The 15,915-nt window shown below is 43.1% G+C and overlaps 1 protein-coding gene across 1 annotated transcript; it reads left to right on the forward strand.

Moving 5' to 3' along the window:
* Positions 1-2,485: 2,485 nt before the first annotated feature.
* Positions 2,486-15,595, forward strand: CPOX (coproporphyrinogen oxidase). The gene is made up of 7 exons (XM_023211804.3): positions 2,486-3,285; positions 5,057-5,200; positions 5,470-5,580; positions 7,367-7,508; positions 10,204-10,422; positions 14,338-14,442; positions 15,078-15,595. The coding sequence occupies exons 1-7, from the start codon at positions 2,730-2,732 to the stop codon at positions 15,163-15,165; spliced, it is 1,365 nt and encodes a 454-aa protein (XP_023067572.1). The 5' UTR covers positions 2,486-2,729; the 3' UTR covers positions 15,166-15,595.
* The last annotated feature ends 320 nt before the right edge of the window (positions 15,596-15,915 follow it).

Below are 15,915 nucleotides of genomic sequence, written 5' to 3' on the forward strand. Positions count from 1 at the left end.
TGAGCTGCATTCCCTTGGAGTGGGAGATGCGCTCTTATTTTTTGAACTTCCAGGTTTTCTGCACTGCTTTTTCCCCATCTTTGTGGTTTTATCTGCCTTTGGTCTTTGATGATGGGGTACTGATGGGGTTTTAGTGTGGGTGTCCTTTCTGTTTGTTAGTTTTCCTTCTAACAGTCAGGACCCTCAGCTGTAGGTCTGTTGGAGTTTGCTTGAGGTCCACTCCAGACCCTATTTGCCTGGGTATCAGCAGCGGAGGCTGCAGAAGATAGAATATTGCTGGACAGTGAGTGTTGCTGTCTGATTCTTGCTCTGGAAGCTTCGTCTCAGGGGTGTACCCCGCCATGTGATGTGTGAGGTGTCAGTCTGCACCTAGTGGGGGATGTCTCCCAGTTAGGCTACTCAGCGGCCAGGGACCCACTTGAGCAGGCAGTCTGTCCGTTCTCAGATCTCAACCTCTGTGCTGGGAGATCCACTGCTCTCTTCAAAGTTGTCAGACAGGGGCATTTACCTCTCTGGAGGTTTCTGCTGCTTTTTGTTTAGCTATGCCCTGTCCCCAGAGGAGGAGTCTACAGAGGCAGGCTGGCCTCCTTGAGCTGCTGTGAGCTTCCCAGGGGCTTTGTTTACCTACTTAAGCCTCAGCAATGGTGGTCACCCCTCCCCCAGCCTCACTGCCGCCTTGCAGTTAGATCTCAGACTGCAGTGCTAGCAATGAGGGAGGCTCCCTGGGTGTGGGACCCTCTGGGCCAGGTGTGGGATATAATCTCCTGGTGTGCCATTTGCTAAGACCCTTGGTAAAGCGCAGTATTGGGGTGGGAGTTACCCAATTTTGCAGGTGATGTGTGTCTCAATTTCCTTTGGCTAGGAAAAGGAATTCCCCTCCCCCTTGAGCTTCCCTGGTGAGGCGATGCCTCGCCCTGCTTCAGCTCTAGCTGGTCGGACTGCACCCACGGACCAGCGCCAACTGTCAGACACGCCCCAGTGAGATGAACCCGGTACCTCAGTTGAAAATGCAGAAATCACCCATCTTCTGTGTCGCTCATGCTGGGAGCTGGAGGCTGAAGCTGTTCCTATTCGACCATCTTGGGCATGCCCGAAAACTAAGCCTTTACTTTTCACTGATTCTCAGTGGTGAGGCTTGGGCAAGCACACCTACCTTGCTAACATCATGTCCCAGTGTGAGAGCTGCCAGGTGCAGTTGTGTGTGGATAAGATGCCAATTGTTCTGACTCAAAAGCCATTGAAGTTCCATCAGTGCATCCTGCCACTAAGAAAACACTTGTGGGAACAGCTACCAGCGGCTTAAATTATTATCTATTACTAGAAATTAAAACCATCCTGGAGACTTATGGGACAAATTAGCCCATGACAATAGTTCTCACACTTTTATGTCCAGGAACCATGGAGCTCTGGTATGGTTACAAGGGAGACAAAGACTTGCCTGTCAATTCTGTTAGCTTCTTTCCTCATGTCTTTAAAGGGTAGGGGAAGGGAGACATAGTGGGAGGAAGTGTGGATATTTGCCCTGCCTAGTTTATAGCAGTTGTTGTAAGTATTAAACGTGAGCAATGTTTGGGAGCACCCCACAATAGTAGAATAACTATTTTTAAAATTATTTGTTAATTACCAAAACACAGGAATTTTCTACTGGTTAACCAAAACGGTGACGTTGCTTTTCCTTTTTTCTAAAATAATCAAGTAGGCACTATAGAAGCAAGGCCTGGGGAAATCTTTTTTTTCTTTTTTTGAAACAGAGTTTCGCTCTGTCACCCAGGCTGGAGTGCAGTGGCGCGATCTCGGCTTACTGCAACCTCTGCCTCTTGGGTTCAAGCGATTCTCCTGCCTCAGCCTCCCCAGTAGTTGAGACTACAGGAGCACGCCCTCACACCCGGCTATTTTTTTTTTTTTTTTTTTTCATTTTTAGTAGAGGCAGGGTTTCACCATGTTGGCCAGGCTGGTCTCGAACTCCTGACCTCATCTGATCCACCCGCCTGGGCCTTCCAAAGTGCTAGGATTACAGGCGTGAGCCACTGCGCCCGGCCCGGCCTGGGGAAATCTTAAGGACAGAACTGTGATGTGGACTCCATCACAGAAAGTCTTCTAGATTCTCTTCCGAGTCCATTACTAGCTTCTCCCACTCTCGTTAGAAAATCATCCTTAAGCAAGGAGTTTCCCAGCCTGCCCATCCCCTCTGAAAACTCTAGAGGACCAGGACCCAGGGCGACGGGCGGGTCTATAGTCTATAGATTCTGAGCCAGGCTCTGTATTCTGCAAACCCTGTTTGAAAATGTAAGCGGGACTGGGATCTCTGCCACATTTCCGCACCAGTCCGCCCTCAGCCTCCCAGCCCGACTCTATCTTCTCTCCTTGGCTGAGTAAACAGCCGACCCGAAGTTGTACTTGACAAGAGAGCCTCTCTTATCTCTTCTGTAGCTTCTACAGCACCGTCCCCGCCCCGCTCTCTTCCCTTCAGACCAGCCCTTCTGGGCGCCTCGGATTCTTATCTCCCGCCCCGCGCTGGGACGCTGCAGGCGGCGATAGGATCCGGACTACAGCTCCCAGCACGCCCCACTTCCCGCCCCCGCCGCTGGAGCCCGACGCTGCAGTGGCTCTTCCCGAAAGCTTCTTTCCTCCTGCGCGGCTCGCCGGCTCAGTACTCCGGGGGTCGGGGTGGGTCGGCTCAAAGGCCGGGCTCTCGACGCAGGCTCTGGCCCAGGTGACAGTGCGGGAGCATGGCCTCGCAGCTGGGCAGGCTGAGCGTCGGCCCCTGCTGGCGCGTGGCGCGGGGCGGCTGCGGAGGGCTCCGCGCCTGGTCCCAGTGCGGCGGCGGCGGAGGGCTTCGAGCCTGGTCCCAGCACAGCGGAGCCAGACGCATCTGCCGGCCCCCTGGCCCGGCTGGCACGGAGCAGAGCCGCGGGCTGGGGCACGGCCCGACGGCGAGAGGCGGCCCCTGGCTGGGGACAGGGCTGGCCGCGGCGCTGGCGGGGTTGGTGGGGCTGGCAGCTGCTGCCCTCGGGCATGTGCAGCGGGCGGAGATGTTGCCTAAGAGCTCGGGGACGCGGGCCCCTTCGCTGGGGAGGTCGGAGGAGGAGGATGAGCTGGCCCGCCGCTGCGGCAGCTTCATGGCCCCGCCTGTGACCGACCTGGGCGAGCTGCGAAGGAGGCCGGGCGACATGAAGACCAAGATGGAGCTGTTGATCCTGGAGACCCAGGCCCAGGTGTGTCAGGCTCTGGCACAGGTAGACGGGGGCGCCAGCTTTTCTGTGGACCGGTGGGAGAGGAAGGAAGGTAAGGAGGCCGGCCCTTGGCGGGAGGTGGAGATGGGGGAAAAAGGATCAGGTTCCAGATTGCAGACAGAAAATATAATAGTTCACAATATGAGATGGGGTAGATGGGGGTACCCACAGAGAGGCCGCTTGGTTAGAGGCCGCTGAGAAAAAGATGGACACGAAAGGGTCACCAGCCCTCTGCTTGCAGGTGTGGACCCAGATCAGCTGTCACTGTGGTACTGCATTTCAAAATCTTTGCAATTCCATAGCAGCATTTTTTTTTTTTTTTTTAGAACTTTTCAGGGGTATTTGTAACTAACAAGCTTAGATGTCCAAAGTTCGTTATTGAACATAAATTTCAATAGATTATGGAACACATTTTGTGTCCTTCTCTGGGTGAATTTGCCCTTTTTCCTCTTTAGGAGATGGAAAGAACTCATCTCCTGCGCGCTAAGTGTCGGCTAAACTCCTCCAGCAAGGATGTCATTGTGTCAGAATCTTCCCACTTCTTTTTACTGTTGCGCAAGATATATTTGATTGGTTTCTCAGTAGCACTACCAAATGCACGCATCAGATTTCCTGCTAGGAAAGTCTTCCCTTCTAATATCAAAATACCTGAGCATCAGAACCCAGTTGTCATAGAGGCATACATTCATGACCATGTTGTTGCCCCTACAGTGAAACCCCACATCTTGAGTGGAAACTTGAAGGATTCCTGACTTTTCCTAGCTGGAAATACAACAGCAGCCTCTCACCGGCAGATTTTGAGCTGTGATATTGCTACGTTTGTATTAAATGAAGTTCAGTCTAGTTTTCCATCTTGTAATGTTTTCAAGCAAAGACCACTGAACTAGGACACAACCTCCAATACTAGACTAGCTGTGTGACCCTCAGAAGTCACGTCTTTTATGGCTGTTTTCCCATCTATGAAATATATATGTATTTCATCTCATTTAATCCTCATACTACCCATATATATGGATGGAATATATGTGAAGTGCTTAGAATATTGTCTGAAGCATAGGCATCCTTTAGACAAATTGTTGGAGCCGCTTGTCAGCAGTTTGGCCTTGGATAGGATATTTTGCCCCTCTGGTCCTCAGTTTTCTCATTTGAAATATATGAAGGTTGTACTGGATCATCTTATGTCCCATCCAGCTCTAAATGTTCTTAGAAATAAAACAAGCCAAACATGAACTTTGATGAAACATTGTCCTTACAGTGAACCTAGTACCTTAAAAAAATTAGTAGTAAGGCTCATACACGTGACTACTAATGTGCGTGTCACTTTAAGGTTCTGAATCCCTTCAGAGTTTGAAGATCTACTGTTTCTTCATTGCCTGTAAATAAAATTGAAAGGCAAACAGCACACTGAGAAAGAAAGTTTTGAAATAATATTGATTTCTTAAATTCAGTCATAATAGAACACCCTTCAAGTCTACCCATTCCTATTTTTAACCTTAGCTTTCTCTCATGTATCATAACTGATAGGTGCCATTCTGAACAGTAGAATCTGAAGGGATAATATTCCAGTGATTTATTTTAGATGATGGCAGGAGAATGTTGAAGAAATATTCAGTTTAGTGATATGAGAAGGTCCAGTATTTGCCCAATATTAATAGTGTATATTATAAAGCTAAGCTAGTTATCTAATTGTATTGTACATAAAATGATAAATACACTGATATAAAAGATTTGGGAAACAGGAAGATAACCATCTTCATGCAAGGATTGCTTTCAGTTTTGCATATACTCTTACATTCCCTCCTTTTTTACATTTCTATACACAGGAGGTGGTGGCATCAGCTGTGTACTTCAAGATGGGTGTGTTTTCGAAAAGGCTGGGGTGAGCATTTCTGTTGTTCATGGAAATCTTTCAGAGGAAGCTGCAAAACAAATGAGAAGCAGAGGAAAAGTTCTGAAGACTAAAGATGGTAAATCAGACAGCCTGGACAGCCTTTAATAGTCCCTGCAAACCTTATTTTGCCCACAAGTTTTATTTATAAAATAAATACTGCTTCTGAAAAAAGCTATTTGGGTTCATATGCTGCATGTTGACAATTACTCTGTTTAAATTATGTTTTTAAGAGACAATGTAAAAAGCAGCTTTTGAAAATTGACTTAGAAATCGCATTAGCGTTCAATTGTATCAAGCCATTCAAGGTAACTGAATATAGCTCACTACTCGTATTTTACTTTCCAGGTAAATTGCCATTTTGTGCTATGGGCGTGAGCTCTGTTATCCACCCCAAGAATCCTCATGCTCCTACTATCCATTTCAACTACAGATACTTTGAAGTAGAAGAGGCTGATGGTAAGGGTCTCAGGAGCTATGGAAAGTACTATTGTGCAAAATGTGCACTTTGAAACAGATAAGAGAGCATAACATCTAAAAGTGAGAAAGAATAGTCTTAAGTAGGTCTTTCAGGAGGCATATAAAGGCAATTTCTTGGCAAGTGCAATGGATTCTGCCCAAGACATGATGAGTAAGAATGGGGCCAGGCATGGTGGCTCATGCCTGTAATCCCAGCACTTTGGGAGGCTGAGGCGGGTGGATCACTTGAGGTCAGGAGTTCGAGACCAGCCTGACCAACATGGTGAAACCCCCTCTCTACTAAAAATACAAAAACTTAGCTGGGTGTGGTGGCACGCACCTGTAGTCCCAGCTACTCGGGCGGCTGAGGTGGAAGAATCACTTCAACCTGGGAGACAGGTTGCGGTGAGCGGAGATTGCTCTACTGCACTGCACTCCAGCCTGGGTGACAGAGTGAGAATCCGTCTCATAAAAAAAAAAAAGAACGGTATTGACTGACTCTAACCTTCCCATATCTTCCCATATTTCCTCCAGCATAGAAGGAATGATTTAATGAACCTGAACTTCAGTGTGCACCCAGGGTTCTTTGCAAACATAAATTCATTACATCTGAAGGAACACCTTATGTACGAGCTTAAGTTGAAATTGAGAACTTGCTTTGGAAAATATTTTACATATGCATAGCTTTGCTAGTCACCAAGGCATTAGCAGTGGGTCTAAAATGGGATGCAGTTGATGATGCCTCCTGTGCATGTAGTTCCAGCCTGTCTGTTACCTGATACCACATGTCAGCGTACCTGTGCAGTGCCACGCCTGTTCCTATTGGTGTCTCTGTAGGTGATGGCATTTAAAGTCACTGCTTTAACTTTTCATTTTGAAGCCATTCAGCTTGGTTCAACCTTTTATGTTTAAAGTTGCTAACTTTGGTATTGACAACTCATACACCCGTGAACATATGAAACAGTTACTCTCAAGTGGTAAGTTACCTCAGCAAGTGTTTTTACTCTTTCTAGGAAAGGGGAGGGGTGGGAGTGGTTCTTAATACAAGGAGTGTCAGAATCTCCTGGGAAGTTTTTATAAACTACAGATTCCTGGGTCAGAGATGTGGGTTTGTTTTTGTTTTTTCTTTTTTGTGATCTAGCTATTTTAAGCTCCTCATGTGATTCTCCTCTACGGCCAGAGTTGCAATCCACTTCCTGATCCACCAGTGTACTGTTTTATCACTCACTGCCCTGCATATCATTCCTTGCAAGTTCCACTTTCTTACTTTATACTTTATTTCTAATTTTTTGTTGTTGTTTTGTTCTGTTTTGTTTTTTTTTGAGATGGAGTCTTACTCTTGTCTCCCAGGCTGGAGTGCAGTGGCGCGATCTCAGCTTACTGCAATCTCCACCTCCTGGGTTCAAGCGATTCTCCTGCCTCAGCCTCCCGAGTAGCTGGGATTATAGGTGGCCACCACGCCCGGCTGTTTTTCGTATTTTTAGTGGCAGCGAGGTTTCACCATATTGGCCAGGCTGGTTTCGAGCTCCTGACCTCAGGCGATCTGCCTGCCTCAGCCTCCCAAAGTGCTGGGATTACAGGCATGAGCCACCGCACCTGGCCACTTTTACCTGTCTTTTTCTGCCTGGGCCTTACTGGTCTTCAGAGCTAAAATCAGTTAAAATTTTTTTTTATTGTCATCCATTTTATGCTGAATAAATTAAGCTGCTTAATTAAGTTTTCTAATATAGCCAGTAATGCTGAATCTCGAAAGTCCGCATTAGAATCCCATGTCTTGATTTGGTAGGCAACAAGCAGTGGTGGTTTGGTGGTGGATGTGACCTCACTCCAACATACTTGAACCAAGAAGACGCTGTCCATTTTCACAGAACTCTAAAGGAGGCTTGTGACCAGCATGGTCCAGAGCTCTACCCCAAATTTAAAAAATGGTAGGTAAAGTTACTGAACTTTCATGACCCCAGAATTACATTCTATTCCTTCTGAAGGCAACTATTATGTCACTAAATACCCTCTTCTGCTTATGAAAATGGAACTATTTTTCTTACTTTACTCATCAGAAGAATTAGAATACTAGTTTTAAGTGGTTGTATTAAATTATTTAGTTAGGAATATTATAATATAAATTGAGGTAGTAACATCTTTTTATTCCAAATGATTTCGAATGATAGACTATAAACTATAAGGTGATCTATGCTTGAGAATGAGAAGCTTTTAATGTAGAGTGGGTTGTTAAATTCTCATTCCAGATGAGAATTATTGTTCCTGATGTTGACTTGGGAAATGTGTAAGGGCATGGGAAGGGTTGGAGAACCACTAGAGGGAGATGCCCACATACCAGAGATTTTGGCCAAGGAGAAAGAAGAATTGGAGAATTTGTTAAAGAAATTCTAATGATAAAATAAGAAACAAAAGTTGGGAGAAGACCCAGAATATTTGTGATCATCAAATGGAATCTTGGCACAAATTGTTTGGAATATGAGTAAAGGACTCAATTTTGCTTAGAGCTCATTGACATTCTTGAAAAACGAAGAACAGAAAGAATTTTTGTCTTTTTGCTTTGTTTTTAGAGCTAATAGTTGTAGAATGTTAATGTCATTTATGCAAGAGTGTGGAGTTCAGCTTTAAAATTGTCAGAAAAGTGAAACATTTGAATATTCTCCTCTTGATTTAACATTACTACTGAAAAGTATACAGCCATGGATGCATGCAGATACTGGTTGTTTTATTTGTTTTTTCCTCTCTCAGAACTTAGCATCCTTCCAGGAGGACTAATAGACAGTTCTCTTTTGGTTCTTTTTTCTAGCTATTACTGAGATGACTTTAAGCAGGGTTAGGTAATAAAATATCTAGGATGCTATCTAGTTAAAAAGAAGTTTTTAGTATAAGTGCTTGGGTTTGAATATTTGTCCCCTCCAAAACTCATGTCGAAATTTAACCCCCAATCTGGCAGTGTTAAGAGCTGGGCCCTTTAAGAGGTGATTGGGCAGAGCCCTGATGGATGGATTAATCCATTCATGCATTAATGGGTTAAATTCACGGGAGCGGGACTGGTGGCTTTATAAGAAGAGACCTGAGCTAGCACGGTCAGCCCCCGACCATGTGATGTGCGCTGCCTCAGGACTCTGCAGAGACCCCACCGGCAAGAACGCTCACACTAGATGAAGCCCCTCAAACTTGGACTTCTCAGCTTCCATAACTTAAGAAATAAGTTCCTTTTACTTATAAATTACGCAGTTTCAGCAATTCTGTTATAAGCAAAGGAACACCGACTAAGAAGTAAGTAGATTACTTAATTTTATAATGTTTTGAAGAGAGATTTTGAAATGGTATGATTTGGGTTAAAAACTAACTTTACAATCTTGCTCAGGATATACTGTTTTAGACTGTGTTAATAAAATGTGCATATAAAGAAGGCCAACAAGGCACGATTGAGGTGAATTCTACTGATGTGTCAGCTCTAGGGATTTGCATCTGTTGTTTTGTTGTTGTTGTTTAAGCAATTGAAGCTGTATTTAAGGTGACCTTTTAAATAGCTTTTAGTTTTTGTTTAAACACGTTTTTCTATTTAAGACCCTTATGCAGAGGTTATCAAAAGAACTACTTTTAGGATATAAACTATTTTACAAGTTTAACAGTTAGGAAATGGCTTCTTAGGAAACCTGTTCTAGTAGCCATGGAGGGGAAGAGACTCAAGAACAGATTAATAGTTTTATGTGCTGCCTCACAGGGTAAGCTTTCATATGTCTGATATGACATATGAAAGAATAAAAAATATTCTCTGATCTTTTTTTTCCACCAACTTTTCCCTCTGTCGTTCATGCTATAGAACCATCAAATTTTATTGCTGAAAGAGACCTGATTGTGTATAGTACCTTCCTTTGGTGAATCAAGAACTCACTCAAGAGAGCTTGGATTGGCACCATGGTTGGTGTCGTTGTTAGTGGAAGATTCCTGTCCTCCTGCCTCCTACAAAAGCATCAGTGCTTCTGAAGGCAGCAGCTTGTTCCAAGAAATACAGTATCAATATTGGACTGTTTCTGTTTTCGCTAAAGTTCTTAGAGTTTCACATCGTTTACATACACTTGTGTGAAATTGCCTGGTTGCTTTGAAAATAAGAGGATAAGCATTTTCAGCAGGCGCTGTGGCTCACTCCAGCACTTTGGGAGGCCAAGTCAGGCAGATCATGAGGTCAGGAGATCGAGACTATCCTGGCTAACACGGTGAAACTCCATCTGTACTAAAAATACAAACAATTAGCCGGGCGAGGTGGCGGGCGCCTGTAGTCCCAGCTACTTGGGAGGCTGAGGCAGGAGAATGGCGTGAACCTGGGAGGCGGAGCTTGTGGTGAGCCAAGATCGTGCCACTGCACTCAAGCCTGGGAGACAGAGTGAGACTCCATCTTAAAAAAAAAAAAGAAAAAAAAAAAGATAAGCATTTTCTACCTTGGTGATATCTGCAGAAAATCTGTCTAAAATCCTCATTTCATTTTCATAGTTGGACAGCAAATAAGGACACTATCCTGACATTAGTTGAGGATAGTGCTGGAACCTGAAAGTCTCACATTGATTTTCACGTCTCTTTTTTTCCATTTGATCCCTGGTTTGGCGCGGCTGTGTTTTCCAGGTGTGATGATTACTTCTTTATAGCCCATCGTGGGGAGCGGCGGGGCATTGGTGGTATCTTTTTTGATGATCTTGACTCTCCGTCCAAGGAGGAGGTGTTTCGCTTTGTACAGAGCTGTGCCAAGGCTGTAGTTCCTTCTTATATTCCCCTTGTGAAAAAGCACTGTGATGACTCATTCACGCCCCAGGAGAAGCTGTGGCAGCAGCTCAGAAGAGGACGGTAAGTGACTGGAGAATGAATTCTTTCATGGCGTAACTGGGGGAGGTGGAGCAGCTCTTAATAATAGCAGGTGCTGTGTTGTCGGATACTTGTAATAGTTGTGTTAATTTCTTTTCAAAGCTAGATGGATATTAAATGAATTAAAAGACATTGTATAAAGTAGTATTATAATTATAGCAAAGTTTATTTAATTCATCTATACGTTAGAGACTCATAGTAGGCATGTAGTAAGTGCTTGCTGAATTTAATTCTGCTGATTTCTCTTAGTCTTCTAGTAATACCCTCCAGCCTTATGTCAAGATGTGAGCCTCATTTAATATCTTTGCGGCTTTGTAATTTGGAATCACACCTTTTTTCATTCATCTTAAAGATTTCACGGAAGTTATTTTAATGGAAATAATTTCAGAAATTCTGCCGGCCTCTCCATTAGGCATTTTGTATCTGATGTTTTTCAAAAAACCTGTAAGATAGGTGTAATCATCTTTTTTCAGAAAGTTAAATCTGTTGCCCAAGAGATATAGCTGGTAACTATAAGATCTCAGATGTGGAACTGGGTCAAAATGACTTCAAAACTTGTAGCCTGTGTGCAGTGCATAAGGTTAAGCAGTTGAAGCAGGTTTGTGCTTCTTACCATGATACTCCCCTTAACCTCCCTGCTCTGTGCAGTGAGTCTAGTGAGCTCAGTGGGGTGTCCATTCTGAGACTATCTCCAGCCACGGTCTACTTGTAAATCCACTCCAAGTTACACAGCCTGCTGGCCCCGATCAGTTTCTCATTGCCACCTTAAATGCCTGTATACTACTGAAACATGGCTATAAAATGGATTTTCTCATTGATGTTAATTCTGTGTTAGGCAAAAGAAGCTTTGGGTACTAAGGAGGTAAAGCTTTTGCCTTAAAGAGGTCAACTTAAATAATGTTTCAAGTCTCAAGATAAACATTTGCGTATATCCTTTCTTATGACTGCCTGTGCTATCTGGTTCCCATTTACTAACTTGAAAAACATGAGAGTAAATTTCTAGAAATTTCTTAAAGAATGCATCTATTTTGGAATATGTTTTTTTGTTCGTTTCCATAATTTCTTGAATATACTTTTACCGCTCTTTCCTTCTTTCACTTGATATTTATTTTGCGGCCCCTGTGATGAGGCACTATCTTGGCTACCAGGTGGCCGTAACATGGACCTGACATAAAGAGTCTCATAGTTTAGTGGGGATGACATACCTAAGAGGACAATTTAGAACTCTGTGCAAAGTAAAGTATTCTAGTTTTGCACAAGATTTCATAGGCAAAGCTGGCAGATTTTGTCAATACTAGTTAGGTGAATCCTTTAAAACTTCACAGACAGGAGTAATGGTTTGTTTTGTTTTTTATACGTCGTTTGATGGCAGATCATTCTGAAAGTCATTGTGTGTGTATCATTGCATGTCTGGTGTCATGAGATAGGCAGAACTGTGGGGTGTTAGATTAATTTTCTATGGTATGGTGTATAACTGTTCTTCAAAGACAGCTTCTTTCTGCCTCCCTTATCTCTGGGCCTTAAGATGGCGATAAACTCTGGGGACTGGGATAACTCCAGCTCTTCTCTGGGGCTATCAACATTGTCTTTGGTTTCTAATACTGCAGTCATGACCCGTTATCTATCCTTTTCACTTACTGTTACCCACTTTCCCCTGTTTTCACTCCCTCCAAACACGGGTCTCCCTTTCAGCAGTCAGTCTCGTTCCCTTTTGACTTTACAGTCTCTTATTTGGCAATCTCATCCAGTTTCTTGCTCTCAGTTACTACTATCCTCCCCCAGACCTTGAACGTCAGTCTAACAGTTATCCTTTTCATAGGAAAACAGAAATTAAAGACCTTTAACTTATTTGTTCGTTGTATTTTGGGAAAGGGAAACAGGATAAAATTTAGGCATTAGTTAAATTGAAGGGATTGGTTAAAGTCCCTAACTTATGGGTACCCCAGAGAGGACAGACGTATGAAAAGGATGAGAAATTATAAAAAAAAAAAAAAAAATGAAAATGCTGCAACTCAACACTACCTTTTATTATGATTGCTATTAATCTGCAGGGAGACCGAATTATATGAGTACTTATTAATGCAATTAACTACTTTAAGAAAGAGGAATATATAGAATATCAGATCTATACCAGGAAAAGGAGATGGACATTTTTCATTAAAAAAATTTTTTTTTTTTTAAAAAGAAAGATCAGATCTAAGTGCAGCTTGGTGGGAGGTAGAGAGGCCAATGTAAAGAAAGGGGCATCATTCACTCAGTAGAAGAAAGGATCTGACAGAAAATTCATTTAGGACTCTTTACAAGGGTCTCTGCGGTAGGTCTTCAAATACATCAGTATACACTGGAGAACCATACCCATCCCTGAGATGTTTCAGAAACGTAATATCAGGTGAAAAAGGTAGCCAAAAGATAGAATTATTTTCCATGATCTTAGAAAAGGATTCAGAAGATTCACTTAAATTATTTTTTGAAACAGACACAAGAAGGTATTAAATAGTTCTTTGTACATAAAAGTCAATGATAAATGGTGAGAGTTAGAAAGGGAGCATAGATAAAATTCTTTACATTTTTGCAGGGCTTTTGACAAGTTCCACATACAAAAGATGCTTTTAAAAAATTAAAGTATTGTGGGGCCGGGCGTGGTGGCTCACGCCTGTAATCCCAGCACTTTGGGAGGCTGAGGTGGGTGGATCACGAGGTCAGGAGATCGAGACCATCCTGGCTAACATGGTGAAACCCCATCTCTACTAAAAATACAAAAAATTAGCCAGGTGTGGTGGCGGGCACCTGTAGTCCCAGCTACTCGGGAGGCTGAGGTAGGAGAATGGCGTGAACCCGGGAGGCGGAGCTTGCAGTGAGCCGAGACCGCGCCACTGCACTCCAGCCTGGGCAACAGAGCGAGACTCCGTCTCCAAAAAAAAAAAAAATTATTGTGGGAACCTAGAGAATATTTTACTATAGATGGGCATCAAGACAGTAACCAATAGGTAAATAAGAATATATGAGAGAAGTTTAGACCAAGGGAGTAATTTCTGAATTAGATAAATGATCTGAAAGGGACACTGTTTATTGAACTTTTCAGATTATGAATCGGTCTAAATTCTTTTGAGTAGTAGAAATTATCCTTTTGAAATCAGAGAGGGAGACCTTTTTACATCCTATGTTAAAGGCAGACGCAGGCTTTTAAACTGGATGGAGTCCAGATCTGACTAGGGCAGTTAATATACTGAACCAAGTTTTAGTAGATGCTAAGGGTATTTAAAAAAAAAAAAATGAAAACACTGCAACTCAACACTACCTTTTATTATGATTGCTGTTAATCTGCAGAGAGACTGAATTATATGACTGCTTATTAATGAAAGTAACTACTTTAAGAAAGAGGAATATATAGAACATCATAGTCCGTTAATAATAGATTATTGTTAGCTGTAGTTGGCCTTTCAGATACAGAAGTTTTACACCATCTTGGTAGTAGTACTCATGAGTTACAGACAGTGAAATGAAATCTTTGACTCCGAAGCATTCCAGATTATGAGGAAGGCCAGAAGGACCTGGGTTATCTTGAGAAGGGATGCATTTTTTTTTCTTACTTGTTGTGCTTTAAACTTCTCAGCTTTGTGTCAATTCTGTTTACTTATGGGAAAACATAACCTTGTATTGTGACTGCTCTATGTTGGGTCAGAATCTGTATTCTATTGTTCAGTGGGTAGAATAACCTTTTCTTTCTGCCTGTCCAGATGGAGAGCTCTCAATGGGCTGTAGGGTGGTGTCCTCCGTGCCAGTTCCAACTGATGGGAACTGGGGGAAAAACCCACCCCTTTTTGAATATTTGTTATGGGTTAGTCTTAAGATTTTATTGAGCTGGCCCTTAATGTTATTTTGATGTATTTATGGCAGGTATGTAGAATTTAATCTGCTGTATGATCGGGGCACAAAGTTTGGCCTCTTCACTCCAGGATCCAGAATTGAAAGTATCTTGATGTCTTTACCTCTAACTGCCCGGTAAGGAGATAATTCATTTTAGTAGTTATCCCTATACTCCCAATTCCCAAACACCCACAAAATATGAAAGTTAACATCGCAGATGTCCTACCTAGGTCTGTGTTAGTTTTGACTTTGCTGATTTTATAAGAAAATCCCAGTCAAATAAGGCAAATCAAATTGGATATTTTAAGCGGTGACATGGTGAATGCCACAGCTCCGTGAGGGCAAGGAGAGACTAGAGGCAGAGAGAACACAGGCTGAGTCATGGTGGCTAGGAGGTGAGATGGACTTTCCCTGCCTATTTGTTTTTCTGGAAAGAGGTATGCATAAGTATTAAGCTAGAGAGAGTTTGCCCATGGATCACCTGAGGTTCTATACTTTATGAAACCCTGGTTTATGTTAAAGGTGTATTTTGGCTCTGGGATAGTAATATTAGCCAAAGCATACCCAAGAGTTATTAGGAAACTATTTTTTTGGCAAATAGTTTTTTTAAAGGTCAAGTTGGTACAAAGCGCATCAGGCACAGTAGAGACAAAGAAGTATAAGGATTTTTTTTTTTTTTAATTCTTAGATTTTATTTTTCACTGAAGTAAAGAGGTATATGTGTCATTACTTTTTATGATGTTTTTTGCTTTTGTTTCGGACACGCGTAGATGGGAGTACATGCATTCCCCCTCAGAGAATTCCAAAGAAGCTGAAATTCTGGAAGTTCTACGCCATCCAAGGGACTGGGTGTGCTGATGCAGGCAGAGTGGCCGTGCAGGGGTTTGGAGGGCACAGGATGTGTGCTCCCCATGCCACTGGCCGGCACTTTGCCGCTGTGTGGCAGTTACCTGTGCCTTAGTCTTTTCCACTCTGTACCTCACCTCGTGGGCAGATGGTCACATGTTTTGGATGCTGTCAGTGATGAATGGTGAGATGGCAGATTATCAGAGTCAATTGATTACACCTCATTTATACTTGTAGTGTCATTTTATATGACTAGTTTACAAAATAGGACATTGAGTTTCCAAGTATTGAGATAAGGGAATGTAAATAGTATTATATGTATCAGGAAATTTCTTTTTTTTTTTTTTTTTTTTTTGAGACAGAGTCTCGCTCTGTCTCCCAGGCTGGAGTGCAGTGGCTGGATCTCAGCTCACTGCAAGCTCTGCCTCCTGGATTTAGGCCATTCTCCTGCCTCAGCCTCCCGAGTAGCTGGGACTACAGGCGCCTGCCACCTCGCCCAGCTAGTTTTTTTTGTATTTTTTAGTAGAGACGGGGTGTCACTGGGTTAGCCAGGATGGTCTTGATCTCCTGACCTCGTGATCCGCCCATCTCGGCCTCCCAAAGTGCTGGGATTACAGGCTTGAGCCACCGCGCCCGGCCAGGAAATTTCTCATCTTGTTTTTGTTTCATGTGTTTTTTAAAGTTTTCATTTCTGCCGCAAAAATCTGTCGTGGAATACATTTTGTTTTCATTAATTCAGTGAAGTTGAGACTTCAGAGTAAT

This window comes from Piliocolobus tephrosceles, chromosome 2 (genome assembly GCF_002776525.5).
Source record: "Piliocolobus tephrosceles isolate RC106 chromosome 2, ASM277652v3, whole genome shotgun sequence".
Classification (NCBI taxonomy): Eukaryota; Metazoa; Chordata; class Mammalia; order Primates; family Cercopithecidae; genus Piliocolobus; species Piliocolobus tephrosceles.

Excerpts from the sequence above, each read along its gene's own strand:
- CPOX (XM_023211804.3), top strand. The coding sequence starts at position 2,730 with ATGGCCTCGCAGCTGGGCAGGCTGAGCGTCGGCCCCTGCTGGCGCGTG. Across the intron at positions 5,581-7,366 it reads TGAAGTAGAAGAGGCTGATG|GCAACAAGCAGTGGTGGTTT; the intron begins GTAAGGGTCTCA and ends TTGATTTGGTAG. Across the intron at positions 14,443-15,077 it reads TCTTTACCTCTAACTGCCCG|ATGGGAGTACATGCATTCCC; the intron begins GTAAGGAGATAA and ends GGACACGCGTAG.